Source organism: Notechis scutatus, chromosome 1 (genome assembly GCF_049901735.1).
Source record: "Notechis scutatus isolate UNSWTSFEM ecotype Mainland chromosome 1, rNotScu1.2, whole genome shotgun sequence".
Lineage (NCBI taxonomy): Eukaryota > Metazoa > Chordata > Lepidosauria > Squamata > Elapidae > Notechis > Notechis scutatus.
In genome coordinates, this window is record NC_142009.1 from 160,790,969 (window position 1) to 160,803,601 (window position 12,633).

General features: G+C 39.1%; 1 protein-coding gene across 1 annotated transcript in view; it reads right to left on the reverse strand.

The window, feature by feature from the left end:
* COL4A2 (collagen type IV alpha 2 chain) overlaps positions 1-12,633 on the reverse strand; it is a 167,189-nt gene that overhangs the window by 92,688 nt on the left and 61,868 nt on the right. Inside the window, exons 5-7 of the mRNA XM_087949238.1 lie at positions 5,136-5,270; positions 4,998-5,042; positions 977-1,093 (exon numbers count right to left, since the gene is read on the reverse strand). Coding sequence (XP_087805364.1) covers positions 977-1,093; positions 4,998-5,042; positions 5,136-5,270 — 297 coding nt within the window. The remainder of the gene's footprint in view (positions 1-976; positions 1,094-4,997; positions 5,043-5,135; positions 5,271-12,633) is intronic.

Below are 12,633 nucleotides of genomic sequence, written 5' to 3' on the forward strand. Positions count from 1 at the left end.
CCTGGTAAAGTATATCATTCTACATCTTGGGTTCCAGACATACAGAAGTTGTAATGTAACCTTCATGCAGCTGAAAAAGAAATAAACAAAAGAACATCCTAAACTATCTCCCTCATTATAAAGAAACTCAGAATAAAAAAAGATAGATCCTCAGCACTCTATCAATCACAGTTCCTCCAATGACTCATTGCTATGTATCTAAACATTAGTTATCATTGATTAACAAATTAAAATATTTGTTTACACAGTCAAACTCTTTCCCTCATTTGAAATTAAAATGGGCTATCTTCATAGAATAAGCAAACAATTCCTCAAATGTAATCTAATTTTGTCTAAAAGTAACAAAGCTATTTCTATGAATTAGGAATTTAGATGATCCCTGATCCAACTCCACTTCTATTTCTTTGAATAGCAGGGTTCATTTTTGTGGTGTTTTTTGCCAAAAAGTACCCTCAACAAGATACTTTGATTTCTCAGATACTGCTCACCAAACAGAGGAAAATTAATTATTTCTTCACTTTAAAATATGCTATGTATCCCTATGAAACTGAGCAAGTTCATTCAGCACAGAAAGGACAAGTATATTTGCAACTTTATTAATGTGTCTCAAAAGAACAAAGAAGGAAATTTCCCCCTCCTTTAAAAAAAAAGAACCTGTAAATTATTATGGATTTTCCCCTCCAAAAATTATCATTATAATCAATCATGGTCCTCAACTAATGTACTAATATTGTGAGCACATAGGATGACTGAACTCCAAAGTTTTCCAAAATGACTACTAGTCAACCTGGAATTTCCTTCTGATAATTATGTTTCAGCTCTAGGCAATGCACCATTTGTAGCACTTCAGCATATAATCCTAATGTGGTAGATTCACAAGAATGGAAACCCTTTTCTCTCATTTAGTAGACGGGAACAATCTACTCTTGATTTTGCTGCTAGCTTTAAGTCGACATATTCAGTGTTCATAACTTACAAAAAACCCAGGAGTCCCGGCAGGTCCCTGAATTCCCTGTGGACCTGGATCTCCCTTGGTCCCATTGCAACCATCATGGCCTGGTTTTCCTCTTGATCCTCCCTGACCTGGATGACCCTGTGGAAACAAAATAAATACAGTTATGACCTGCTGTTTTTGCTTTCTTCTTCTTGGTTTTCTTGGAATTCTTAAAAGTTCTTACATTCGTGCAAGCAAGTGGTCTATAGGAAAAATGGAGTAAAAAAAGTATTATTTAATTCTATTCTATTAAGAATACTATTCTATAGTTCAAACCATATGTCTTTGAGAATATGAAAAGAAAGTAGAAACAAACTAGGATATCAGCAGAAACAGAAATGTATAGATAACAAGTAGGGAAGAATAGCATATTTTTAATATCTTTGCATTCCTTGCATTCAAATAGTTAAGATAACTAAAATCCAATTTAAATATGGCATTAAGTGAATAAGAAGACCTTCCTGAGGGTGCATTCTATATGTAATCTTTTGGAAGTTGTTGCATTCTGTATATGTATGACCTGCCCTGACAAATGTGTATAGGTGAATAGGTTTAGTAACTATAATAAAAAGGAGGTCTTTTTCCAGGAAATACAGTACATAGTTTAGCAGCAAGCAAATTATTTTTACCAAGACAAAAATCAAAGAGCACGGGCTTACCCAGGTGTGCTTGGATCAAAAGCAGAAGAAAGTGACCTGAAGTTAGCAACATTTTGAATCAAGAGTGAACGATAAAGAGGAGTAAATCCTTAATTCTCCATCAAGAACCCATTTCTCCCCATCAGTTGCAAGGGTCTAAGAAATCAGTGCCACTGATTTATCCAGCCAGCCAGCATTCTATATATCTTATCAATTAAATTGCAATTCTATGAACTGCAGACTAGGAACTGCAACAGAGTATAAATGGTGCTTCATTCATTAGGTATTGAAACTCCATTGGAACCACAGAATGACTGTGTTGTACTGTGTGGGGAAATATCTTTTTATGCTAAAAAAAAATGCATTGAGAATTTGTCCAGTTCTACATCTCTAAAGATTATTGTAAATGCCACTCTTACCATTAGAGGAATGGGAGGTTTTTTTTTTTTTGTAATTATTAAAAATATTTTTCAACATAGTTTTAGAATATTGGAGAGGAATTTTAAAAAGTGTGTTGACAAGTATCTATGAGTAAATGAATGTCATTAAAATGTGTGTGAATACTATTGATATGTCTTTTCCTATCCTAATTCTATGGTGGAAAATGGTTTCCATAAGTATCCTATAAGTTGTTCATGAAAATAAATCACTCTAGTATACCATCACTTCTCATGCAAATTTTGTTGTATTTTAAGTCTGTGTGTTAGAACTGAGGAAGAAAAGCAGTCACTAATCAATTTCTTCAATTCTTCTTCTTTCCTAAGGAAAACAAATGGCTGAAATTTTATTCATAGCTGATTTATACTTTTGTTATTCCCATTGTTATTAATATCAAATTGTATAAGAGAAAATGAGAAATAGTTACAGAAGGTAGGAGTTATTATTGGATTCCCCTCCCCCCCCCCAAGGATTTAGCTTACTACCAAATCTAAATATTCCTGGGAGTGACATTGGAAAAGGGTAAGTTTTTATTTTTTTAGCTTGCTGACTCATTCTTGGAGCAGACAAATGTACAAATTCAATGTTACCCAAAATAAAATAATATTCAGATCACATGCTCAGGACAATGGTTTCCAGAAGGAGAAATCATCAAGACGAGGAAGACAGATTAGTGAAGGAAGAGAATCATTCTTGAATCCAGAAGCTCTGAAATAGCTCAAAATGGAATTTTTCAGACTGCAAAAAGTGTTACGTCAAAAACTAATTCCAAATGTCCCTGGCTGGATGTTGCATGCCAGCCATTTTGAGGTAGTAGAAATAGACAACCCCACTATGCCTTCTATTTGTTTCCTAAAGACACTTACCTTAAATACACAGCAGCTATTTAGCATTTTAGAGGAATATATATCAAGGAAATAATATTATATCTCTACATTGACGAGCATATATGCTCCAAGTAATCTCCAAGAAGGGCCAAACAAGGCAATAATAAATGGTGGTGAGTGTTCTTGCTCCTTTGTGCTTATCTAAGCTATGTGAAAATATAGAAATATAGAAAATTATATTTAGCTTATCATACATGATAAATAAATCCTCCATTGTCCTTCATACTTGAAAATTACTCCTGGCTAGTTTTCCAGATCATGTGAATATTAAATTTGTGTGATCACTGCCCTTAAAATCACATGGCTTGCTTTTTCCTTTTCTCTGTCTTCAGGATATATTCTGCATCATCTGCAGGCAGCTTTTCCTTGTGTGACCTTATATTACCTTTCATTTGCTGCCTGAAGGCAAGTCCCATGAAAGTTAATGCAACATCCATATGTGGAAAAAGAAAAGCATTTTCTAGCTTTAGCTCTGCACTGCAAAACACATTAGAAGAGTGGGTGAATGAGTCAAGCAGCTGAAAATAGCCATTTGGAATTTCATTTTACTGATGCATGTGGGTGGTAAAAAAATGTTCTGATGTCAAAGGGCATGGAAGAGGAAGCTGGTATTGGGAAATCTGTCTGGGGATTTCTGTGAAAGTGTCTAGGAATAAATGTACTTTGCTTATTATTTTATGCAAGGCAGCAGTTAGAAACTCTGTTAGCCGAAGAATGCTTCTCTCTGCATTTCTCATGGCTCTCATGTCCAGAATTTGGCAAAGGGTGATGTAATAGATGTTTAAAATTTACACCAGATTGTTTTCTGTTTAAATGCTTTTCAAGGGGATATTGCTATACCCCAACATTGTGGACAATTTTCTAGGGAACGTTGTAGAGAAGGTGCATTACAACTTCAAAGGACTCTGGAAGAATAGATAATTTTTCAGTCAGGGTTCAGATCTGGGTATAGAACTGAGATGGATTGATAGCACTCTGGTATGACCTCTGGTGGGAGAGGGGTGGGGTGCTGAGTCTCTCTTGTTTTTCTTGACTTCTCAGCAGCTTTTGACACCATCAATCACAGTATGCTTCTGCACCAACTTCAGAAGTCTGGGGGTAGTGTAGTGCTGCTTCTCCTTCTTCTTCAAGGTTGGTTCCAGGACAAAGAGATCCAGCCTGTGGCTCTCTTCCTTTGTGAAATACCTCAGGGCTTGGAGCTCTCTCCCCTCCTATCTAACATCTACATGAAGCATGAAGCTGCTGGTTGAGTTTGGAGTGAGATATCATCAGTGATACTCAGCTTTATATCTACACACCAGGCTGTCTGATTGATGTTGTGGAAGTTCTGTCTCAGTGGCTACAAGCTATGGAGGCCTGGATTGGGCGCATCAGGTTTCAGCTTACTTCAAGCAAGACCAGGTGGCTCTGGAGTTTTGAACCTCCTGGTTCTGGGGAACCTTCCCTCTTTCGTTTGGGATGGGATGGCACTGCCCTAGATAGATCCAGTGCATAATCTTGGAGTCCTCCTGGATTCATGGCTTCTTCTTAAAGAGCAAGTAGAAGCCATGGCTCAGTTGCACTTGTTCTGGGATCACATTTTGTATTATTTGTTTTATTTTAAGCTGCTTAGAGTCACATAAAAGTGAGGCAAGTGCTAAATAAATCTATAAAGAAATGCTTAAAAATAGATTTCTCTTCAGCATGCAAAACATTAATCTTTAATCTCTGCTCTCTATTTTGACTATGTCTGAGATCTAAGATCCAATCCACCAAGATCATGGGACAGTGTATCATGAAAATTCATCAGCATCACCTATGTATAAACAGCTAAAAAAACATTTATTTCATCTACTGTTTAAATAACTTTTTAAAAACATGATTATGGTTTGTTTTTAATGCTGATTTTGTATTTTATACTAGTCTTGAGTTTGGCTGGAGAAAAAATGAGCTGTTTATTTTATCATATGCATTATTTGGTTATTTATAACTTGAATTATTTACAGGAAAGACTATCATAATAGTTTCACATTTCAATACAAGGAACAAACATTTACTTACAGGAATTCCATCTGCACCGGGAAACCCTGTGACTCCTCTTTGTCCCTATAATGAAAAGAGACACATGATGATGTAGTCACCTACTTTTTGCATTTGTTCTTCACAGTGAAATTGACTTCTTAGAAGTTATAAAATTACCGCTTCTCCTTTGGGTCCAGTAATGCCAGGTCTACCTCGTTCACCTTTGTCCCCTTTGTGCCCTGAAAGTCCCGGTATGCCCATCACTCCCGATGGTCCAGGGGGTCCTTGTTGCCCAAGCAATCCTGGCTGGCCCTGTAAACAACAATCCACAAAAGTTTTCAGGCACAATAATAATGAGTACTTCTGCCTTTGCAGTTTATAAAAACTGCAGGATCACAAAACTTAAACCAAGTTTAGTGTGAGTTTAATGCTAATGCCCAGTCAGAAATCTGCACAGTGTTTCATTAGGGAGCAGTTTTTCCACATTTCCTATTGATCATTAAAATATAAAGATGATGAAAGTATTGGCCAAAAGTAGCTTCTCCTGTCAGCAGATGCCAAGGGATTCCCAGGGTAAGATACCATCAATAGAATCAATCAAAATATGATACTTATCCAGAACCAGGCAGAAGACTGTGGATGTTCTAAGCCAACATCTTTTAGACTCTTGAACGAAGAAGTGCATGAAACATGACACTGAATCCCAGGAAGACAGAATAGTTATTCATTCAGAAAGCATGAGTTTCTGGTGGCCCCTTTGCTCTAATTCTGGGCAGGGTTGCTTTTACCTTGAAATGTATGGTCAACAACTTGATCCTCCTCCTAGATTCATGTCTCTACCACAGGTGGAGAATATGATGGGGGAAGGGGATTTGACCAGATTCAGCTTTTGAGAAAAGGTGGGTTTAGTGATAGCTGCTCATAGCTCTTTCTACTTTGAAGATGGACTACCTAATATGATCTATTTATATTTATTCCATTGAAGGCTGCTTCAATTCCATTGAAGGCTACTTGAAATTCAATGATCCTAGGTAAGAACTGTTTTAGAAGCATTATATCAACAATGTAAGCAAGGGATGCCCTGGTTTCCTGCTTGTTTCCAAGTACATTTCAAATTGCTAGTTATTACTTATAAAGATTTACACAACTTAAGTTCAGGTTATCAAGGTTAGGGACCATCTGCTTCCTAAAGAATATATATCATTTTGTTCAGTCCACTTGTAACAGGGCACTTGGTTTTATCTCCTCAGCAAAATAAAATGGCTTGGATTGGAAGTAAGCCTTTTCCACAACTGTCATCTCCATGTGGAATAGGCTGCCTCCTCCCTCAATTCCTACATTTTTGTAGAGAAACAAAATACTGGCTATTTAAGAGAGCATTTGGGACTTGAGAGATGTGATTTGTTCTAACTATTACAGTTAATTACATTTTAAGTGTTGTTTCTGTTTTTCTGATGATTGTACTGTATTATTATTGTTATATAAAGAGCATTATTGTTGTTGCTGTTAATTTATGAGTTTTCTTATTTGGATATTATTTGGATATTAGCAGCCTGGAGTCTTTAGAGCTGTAAAAGTTAGTTGGGTAAATAATAGAGAACCACTAATAATAAACTCTGTCTGAAACAAATGCTCATACAAAAAAGAAGGCTTACATTGCAATGGTGCAATTCCATTGTCAGACTTGGAAGCCATATTTTACTTAGAAGCTTTGAGGCTGCCATATTTTAGTGCCTGGGAATTTGGGAGGGGGGATTTCATAGAGAGGAGGAAGTTTAGACTCAACAACATTCTTCTCAAAAGTCAAGGACAAGTTTCCCTGCACCTGGAGAAGAGGGTCTGGAGGAATGTCTCCAGTTGGAATGATGGTTGATTGGACAATGTGATGAACTGGTGGGTGCAGGGGATGGGATATGATTTTCAATTGGGAAGGGAAAACCTGGCAGTCTCAGATTTGGATTTTCCCAGATGTGCCAAAAGGACTTCTTCAATAAATTCTTACTTGGATGAACTTTGTTTCTGAGTGCAGAATGAAATGGGGAGTCATTGGAACGCTGACAGCTGTTTTTTTATAAGCCAGGGGAAATGGCCCTGCAATTTTGCAAATGGAAAGCTTCCTACAGTAAGGGGAAGCCTGAAGAAAACTCCTACAACCCCTCTCTGCTTCTCCAGGTGCATTCACTATGGCTACATAACTAGACAAATAAAAATAATTATGAAATGGTAACAAAGAGACATGAAAATAGTAAATCTTTACTGCCTTCTAGTGATTATCTGGATTTTTGCAGATCAGATATAATACCCTATTTTTACTCAGGCACCAACACTGAAATAAAGGTTAATATCTTGGTTTGTCTAAACGGGAAAATCTTAATAAGCAGTTGTAAAACTATCAGTGAACCAGAGGGTGTAATTTCTATTGATACAAGGTACAAAATTTCCCAGAGCACATTCCTGATTTCATGGCTGCCTTTGCTTCATCACAGCCGTGCAATGAAAGTCTCTCCCAGTTCAAAGAAGATTGTCAGAACTGATTTTGCAAACATTATGGTTGTAGAAGGAATGTTGTTGGTTTCACACATTGCAATTAGTCATATTACAGTACATTTTGCTTTATTTGGCTTAGCAACCTGTGGGAACCCACCACTGTGCTCTCTAAACCATGGCTTATGGGATGTAATACCAGGATGCAATAACTTATTCAAGTGTCCCTGGATACTTGGCACAATGTGCGAAACTAGTACTTGTGTTTGCCATCACTAGCATATTTAATTTGTTGGAAGCCAGCTCCAAATCCCTATTCAGTCAGGAAATCCTGAATAAGGATTTTAGCCAAAACATGTTGGGCTTCATGTCAAAACACCAATTTTATAGCATACAGTTCTTCAATTTGTAATCATTTTTAATTTTTCAAATAGACCTTTAGATGTCACTAGCTGCCTTCTTAACATTATGTATAGAGCTGCACTTTTAGGAAATTGGGACCTTCAATAACTCAAGTCCCATAATGGTTGGAAGGTTAACAGAGAAATTACGAAGGTGAAGCATTATTTTTACTTGCGCAAAATCCACCAAAGGAAATGCCAATGGACAGCAGTCTGTTTACTGGCACCTTCTGTGGTGGCTACTAAACTATCCCTGATTCCTTTATTTTATTTTATTTTATAAGTGGGAATTTGGTATGTATGGCCACTTTTTTTAGAAAATAAAAGACGGGTAATTGCTTTTTTGTGCCCAGCTGATAAACTAAAAAAACATCACCACCCACCCTGGAAAGCCAGAAAGAGTGGTAAGTGATAATCATCTTGGTGACCTTGGGCCAGACACTCTCTCTCAGATCGACCCACCACACAGGGCTGTTGCTGTGGATAAAATAGAAGGAGGAAGATGTTTGGATATGTTCACCCCCTTCAATTATTTGTAAAAATAATAAAATTCAGGATACAAACAAACAAATAGCCTATCAATAGTTGTGGTGGATGATTAGATAAAAGACCCCTGTGAAATTTCATGAGAATTAAAAATTATTATGAAAACAGATTAGGATAGTTCTTATAATCTAAAAATACTAAAAGTATTTTTGTTATTGGCCCTATTAGCCACATGAGGACTATGGATTACATTTTGTGACAACATTACAATTACTTGCAAATTTGAAATATGTTCATCTACTGATAAGGCCTTTTCTATTTGTTTCCTGTACTCTATACAAGAAGATTGTATTTATAATGGCTAGCAAACAGATTCACATTCTACAAAAATGAAATGCAACCATTTCCTCTACCACAGGGTTGTCAAACTTGACTTCATTGAGGACTGCATCAGGGTTGTGTTTGATCTCTAGGGTGGGGGCAGGGGGGCATGGCTGGGGTGGACTTGGCTAGCTCGACATCACTCGTGTCGGAGGCACCTGTGGTGGCCAAGTGCTAAGGCAGGATTTACCTCAGACCCTCCCTCCCTCTCATTATAATCTCCTTCCTCCCTCCCTCCCTCCCTTCCTTCCTTCCTTCCTCCTTCCTTTCTTTCCTTTCCTTCTTTTTCCTTCCCTCTTCATTCTCCTTTCTTCTTCCTTCCCCTCTTTCCTTATTTTTTCTTCCTTGCTCTCTTTGCATCTTTTCTTTTTATTTGACTGTCCTCTTTCCCTTTCTCCTTTCCTGTCTCTTCTTGAATACTCAAATGCAAAAGGGGAAACATTTCTCCTTTTGTTTTGCTTTTAGTCTGTTTTGCTAGCCCTCTGCCAGTGAAAACGGAGCTCGGCCACGAATGGCCTCCTGCAGCCCTCTGCCAATGAAAATGGAGCTTGAGGGGGGCATGCCCCATTTTTGGCCGCAATGGCCTCCTGCAGCCCTCTGCCAATGAAAATGGAGCTTGAGGGGGGCATGCCCCATTTTTGGCCGCAATGGCCTCCCGCAGCCCTCTGCCAATGAAAATGGAGTTTGAGGGGGGCATGCCCCATTTTTGGCCGCAATGGCCTCCTGCAGCCCTCTGCCAATGAAAATGGAGCTTGAGGGGGGCATGCCCCATTTTTGGCCACAATGGCCTCCTGCAGCCCTCTGCCAATGAAAATGGAGCTTGGGGGATGCACATGGTCCCTGGGCCCCATTTTTGGTCACTAAGAACTCTTGCAGCCCTCTGCCAATGAAAATGGAGCTTGGGGAGGGCGGCGTGTACGGCTCTGTTTTTGCTGGCAGAGGGCTGCAGCAGGTGGCCCTTCTGAGCTCCCTTTTCCCTGGCACAGGCACCACAGGCTGGTCCTTTGCTGTTTCCAGGGCAGCCCCACAGGCCAGATCTAAGCATCCAGCCATGGACCTTGAGTTTGACACCCCTGTTCTACATATTCTTGGTTCATTCCACCTGCAGGACAAGTTATGAGATCACATTGCTTAAAATGTTAATAGTCCAAGCTGTTTTTTTAAACCAGGAGACTTCTACAGGTAATCCTCAACTTACGATCATTCTGTTCAATGACCATTCATAGTTACAACAGAATTGAATGGTGTTTACAACTAGCCCTTGTAGTTCCAGCCATCCCAAATCCCCATGGTCATGCAATCATTATCTGGGCACTTGGCAATTGTTTTGCATTTACAATCAGTTGCAGCACCTTGCAGTTACATGATCCTCATCTGTAACCTTTCTTGCCAGCTTTTACAGAAAATCAGCAGGCAAGCCGGCAGGAAAAGTTGCAAGTTGCTGGGGTAAATCTCCCCAACCTAAACACTCTGCCTCAGCCTCTCTGTGCTTGCCCTGTGCCAGCTGTTCATGCACCCTTGTGCATCCTCCCTCACATCCTCATGCACCTCCCTGAGCCTTATCACACCTCCCTTGCATCCTTGTGCACTATCATACACTTCAACACACTCTCCCTCTCTGACCTTTGCCCCACCTTCCTTGCATCCTTGTATAACCTCCCCAAGACTGCTGCCCTTCTCTCACACTCTCACCCCCTCACTCTCTCCCCCACTCAGCAGCAGGCACTTACCTGCTACCTGCCTGCCAGTCTGCATGCACGCCTCCTGGGACTTGCACCTTCCTGTCAGCTTCTTGGCAGTGGAGAGCTGGCAGGAAGTTGCCTCATCTAGTAATTTAACTAGCAATGGCAACAAGGACTGCAGGGATTGCTGTAGTTAAGCAATGTGGACACATTTTAAGACCACATCATTTAGTGACAGAAATTTGAGTCCCAATTGCTGTTGTAAATTGAAGACCACCTGTATAGCTGAGAAAAATAATCTATACATTGTTGTAATTAAAAGTAACTCGATTTACAAAGCAGTTTCGTAACATAAAAACAACAAATGTATGTGGAATATACCCCAAGCTGAAGAGCTTTGCCAGTACCATGAGCACTAATTTACAAATATGTTCCAATAAGAATTTTTGCTACTTGTAACGTGTATTGCTATTATGAGTCAGAAAATAAGCTCTGAAAGGGAACTATTACATTCTCTGAAATCCCACATCATTGTTCATGAGGTCCAAAGCATTCCCTTTTTGTCTCCTGTTAGGAATCAATATGACATGAATGTCTGACTGAAAGTATGCAATAACATCTCAGTTTCATAAAGCAAGAAATTACTGACTCTTTTCTTCATGCTTGTAATTTTACTCTCCATTCCCATTCACAGCTTATTTTAATAACGGGATGTCTCTACTTCATCAACGTTTCCCAATCAGTCTGACTAGAAAGTTATTAACAGAAACTAGAATCTTGGTTGATAATCCGTATTTATTTCAAGGAATGCAGATGTACATTTCTGGATCAGAATTCCAAGCACATTGAAGCATGATACTTATCTACCCTGGCATATACCCCCAATGAACATTTTGATCTGACAGATGTGTCTTTCATATAAAAATATCATAACCTAAATAAAACATCAATCAACAGTACCTAAAACATTTATCAAATGTACACCCTTTTAAATAGCCACCACACTTTTAGTATACCTGAAAGACATCCACATTTCCATCAGAGTCTTGGTAAGTAGTGACATAAGTGGAGGGCTGGCTTCAAAAATTCATTGCCTTCCCTCTTTAAAATTACATCCCCTCAGAAATTTGGATGGCCTCCAGTCCTGTTAACCTTTTGCAAAGCATTGGGGACATTCAGGGGTTCGCCCCTATTCACTAGAACCGGTTGTTAACATTCTAAGCAGTTTGGAGAACCGGTTGTTAGAAGAAATTACTGGCCTAATCCTGTAAGGAAGGCAGAAAGGAAACATTCTGGTATTGCTTACAGAAACTGCCTCTCTGTTAACCCTTATTACTTTCTTGGCAGGACTGGACTTCCTGTCTCAGGAACTTCTCTGGAGTTTTTTCCCCCTCCTTTGCTGGTACTTTGCTTGTGTGGAGTGACCATTCAAAGTTACAATGGCACTGAAAAAAGTGACTTATGACTGTTTTACACTTACGACTGTTGCAGCATCCCCACAGTCATGAGAGGCCAGGCGAGGAGATGCGTGCCTCGATGTGAATGATATTGAGTTGGCCACACCCAGCCAATAACATGACCACCAAGCCATGTCCACCCAGTCACATGACCACCAAGCCATAACCACCACCTAAACCACACCCAGAGAACCGGTTGTTAAAAATTTGAATCCCACCCCTGGGGACATTGCTGTTTCCCCAGGCATTTGCTCAGTGGAATAGATGGGTTTTGTTATTCTTGGGGTCATTGTTTACCCTGGGCACTGGGGGAGATGAAGAGTTATGTGTAGTGGATTTATGTTTTGATCCTGTAAGCCATCATAGCCATATGTGTGAGATGGGTGGTTATATAAATAACATGTATGTGTATATGTATAAATAAATATTTGGAATGCCTGTATGCAGATCTTTTTTTCTGAACAAGGTACCTTTCTGCAAGCATCCTCCCCCTTTAGTTCAGGACTTCAGGGTAAAGACCTGGGTAAAGGTATTATTCAGCAGTCATGAGTTTTGCCAGGTAACTTAGGGAAAACAATGAAAAGTTTCTGTGCCTTGCATTTCTGACAGGATGCTGATAGTGTCTATTGTAATATAGGCTTGTTTTTCCTCATAGCATCACAATAGATGTCAGGAGCTGGACAAAATGGCTGATCTCTAGATCCAATTATGCCAGAGAATATTTACAGTGCTATAAGTCTCCATTTTTGATTCTATATAACTCTCTTTTTTAACTCTCTCTTTT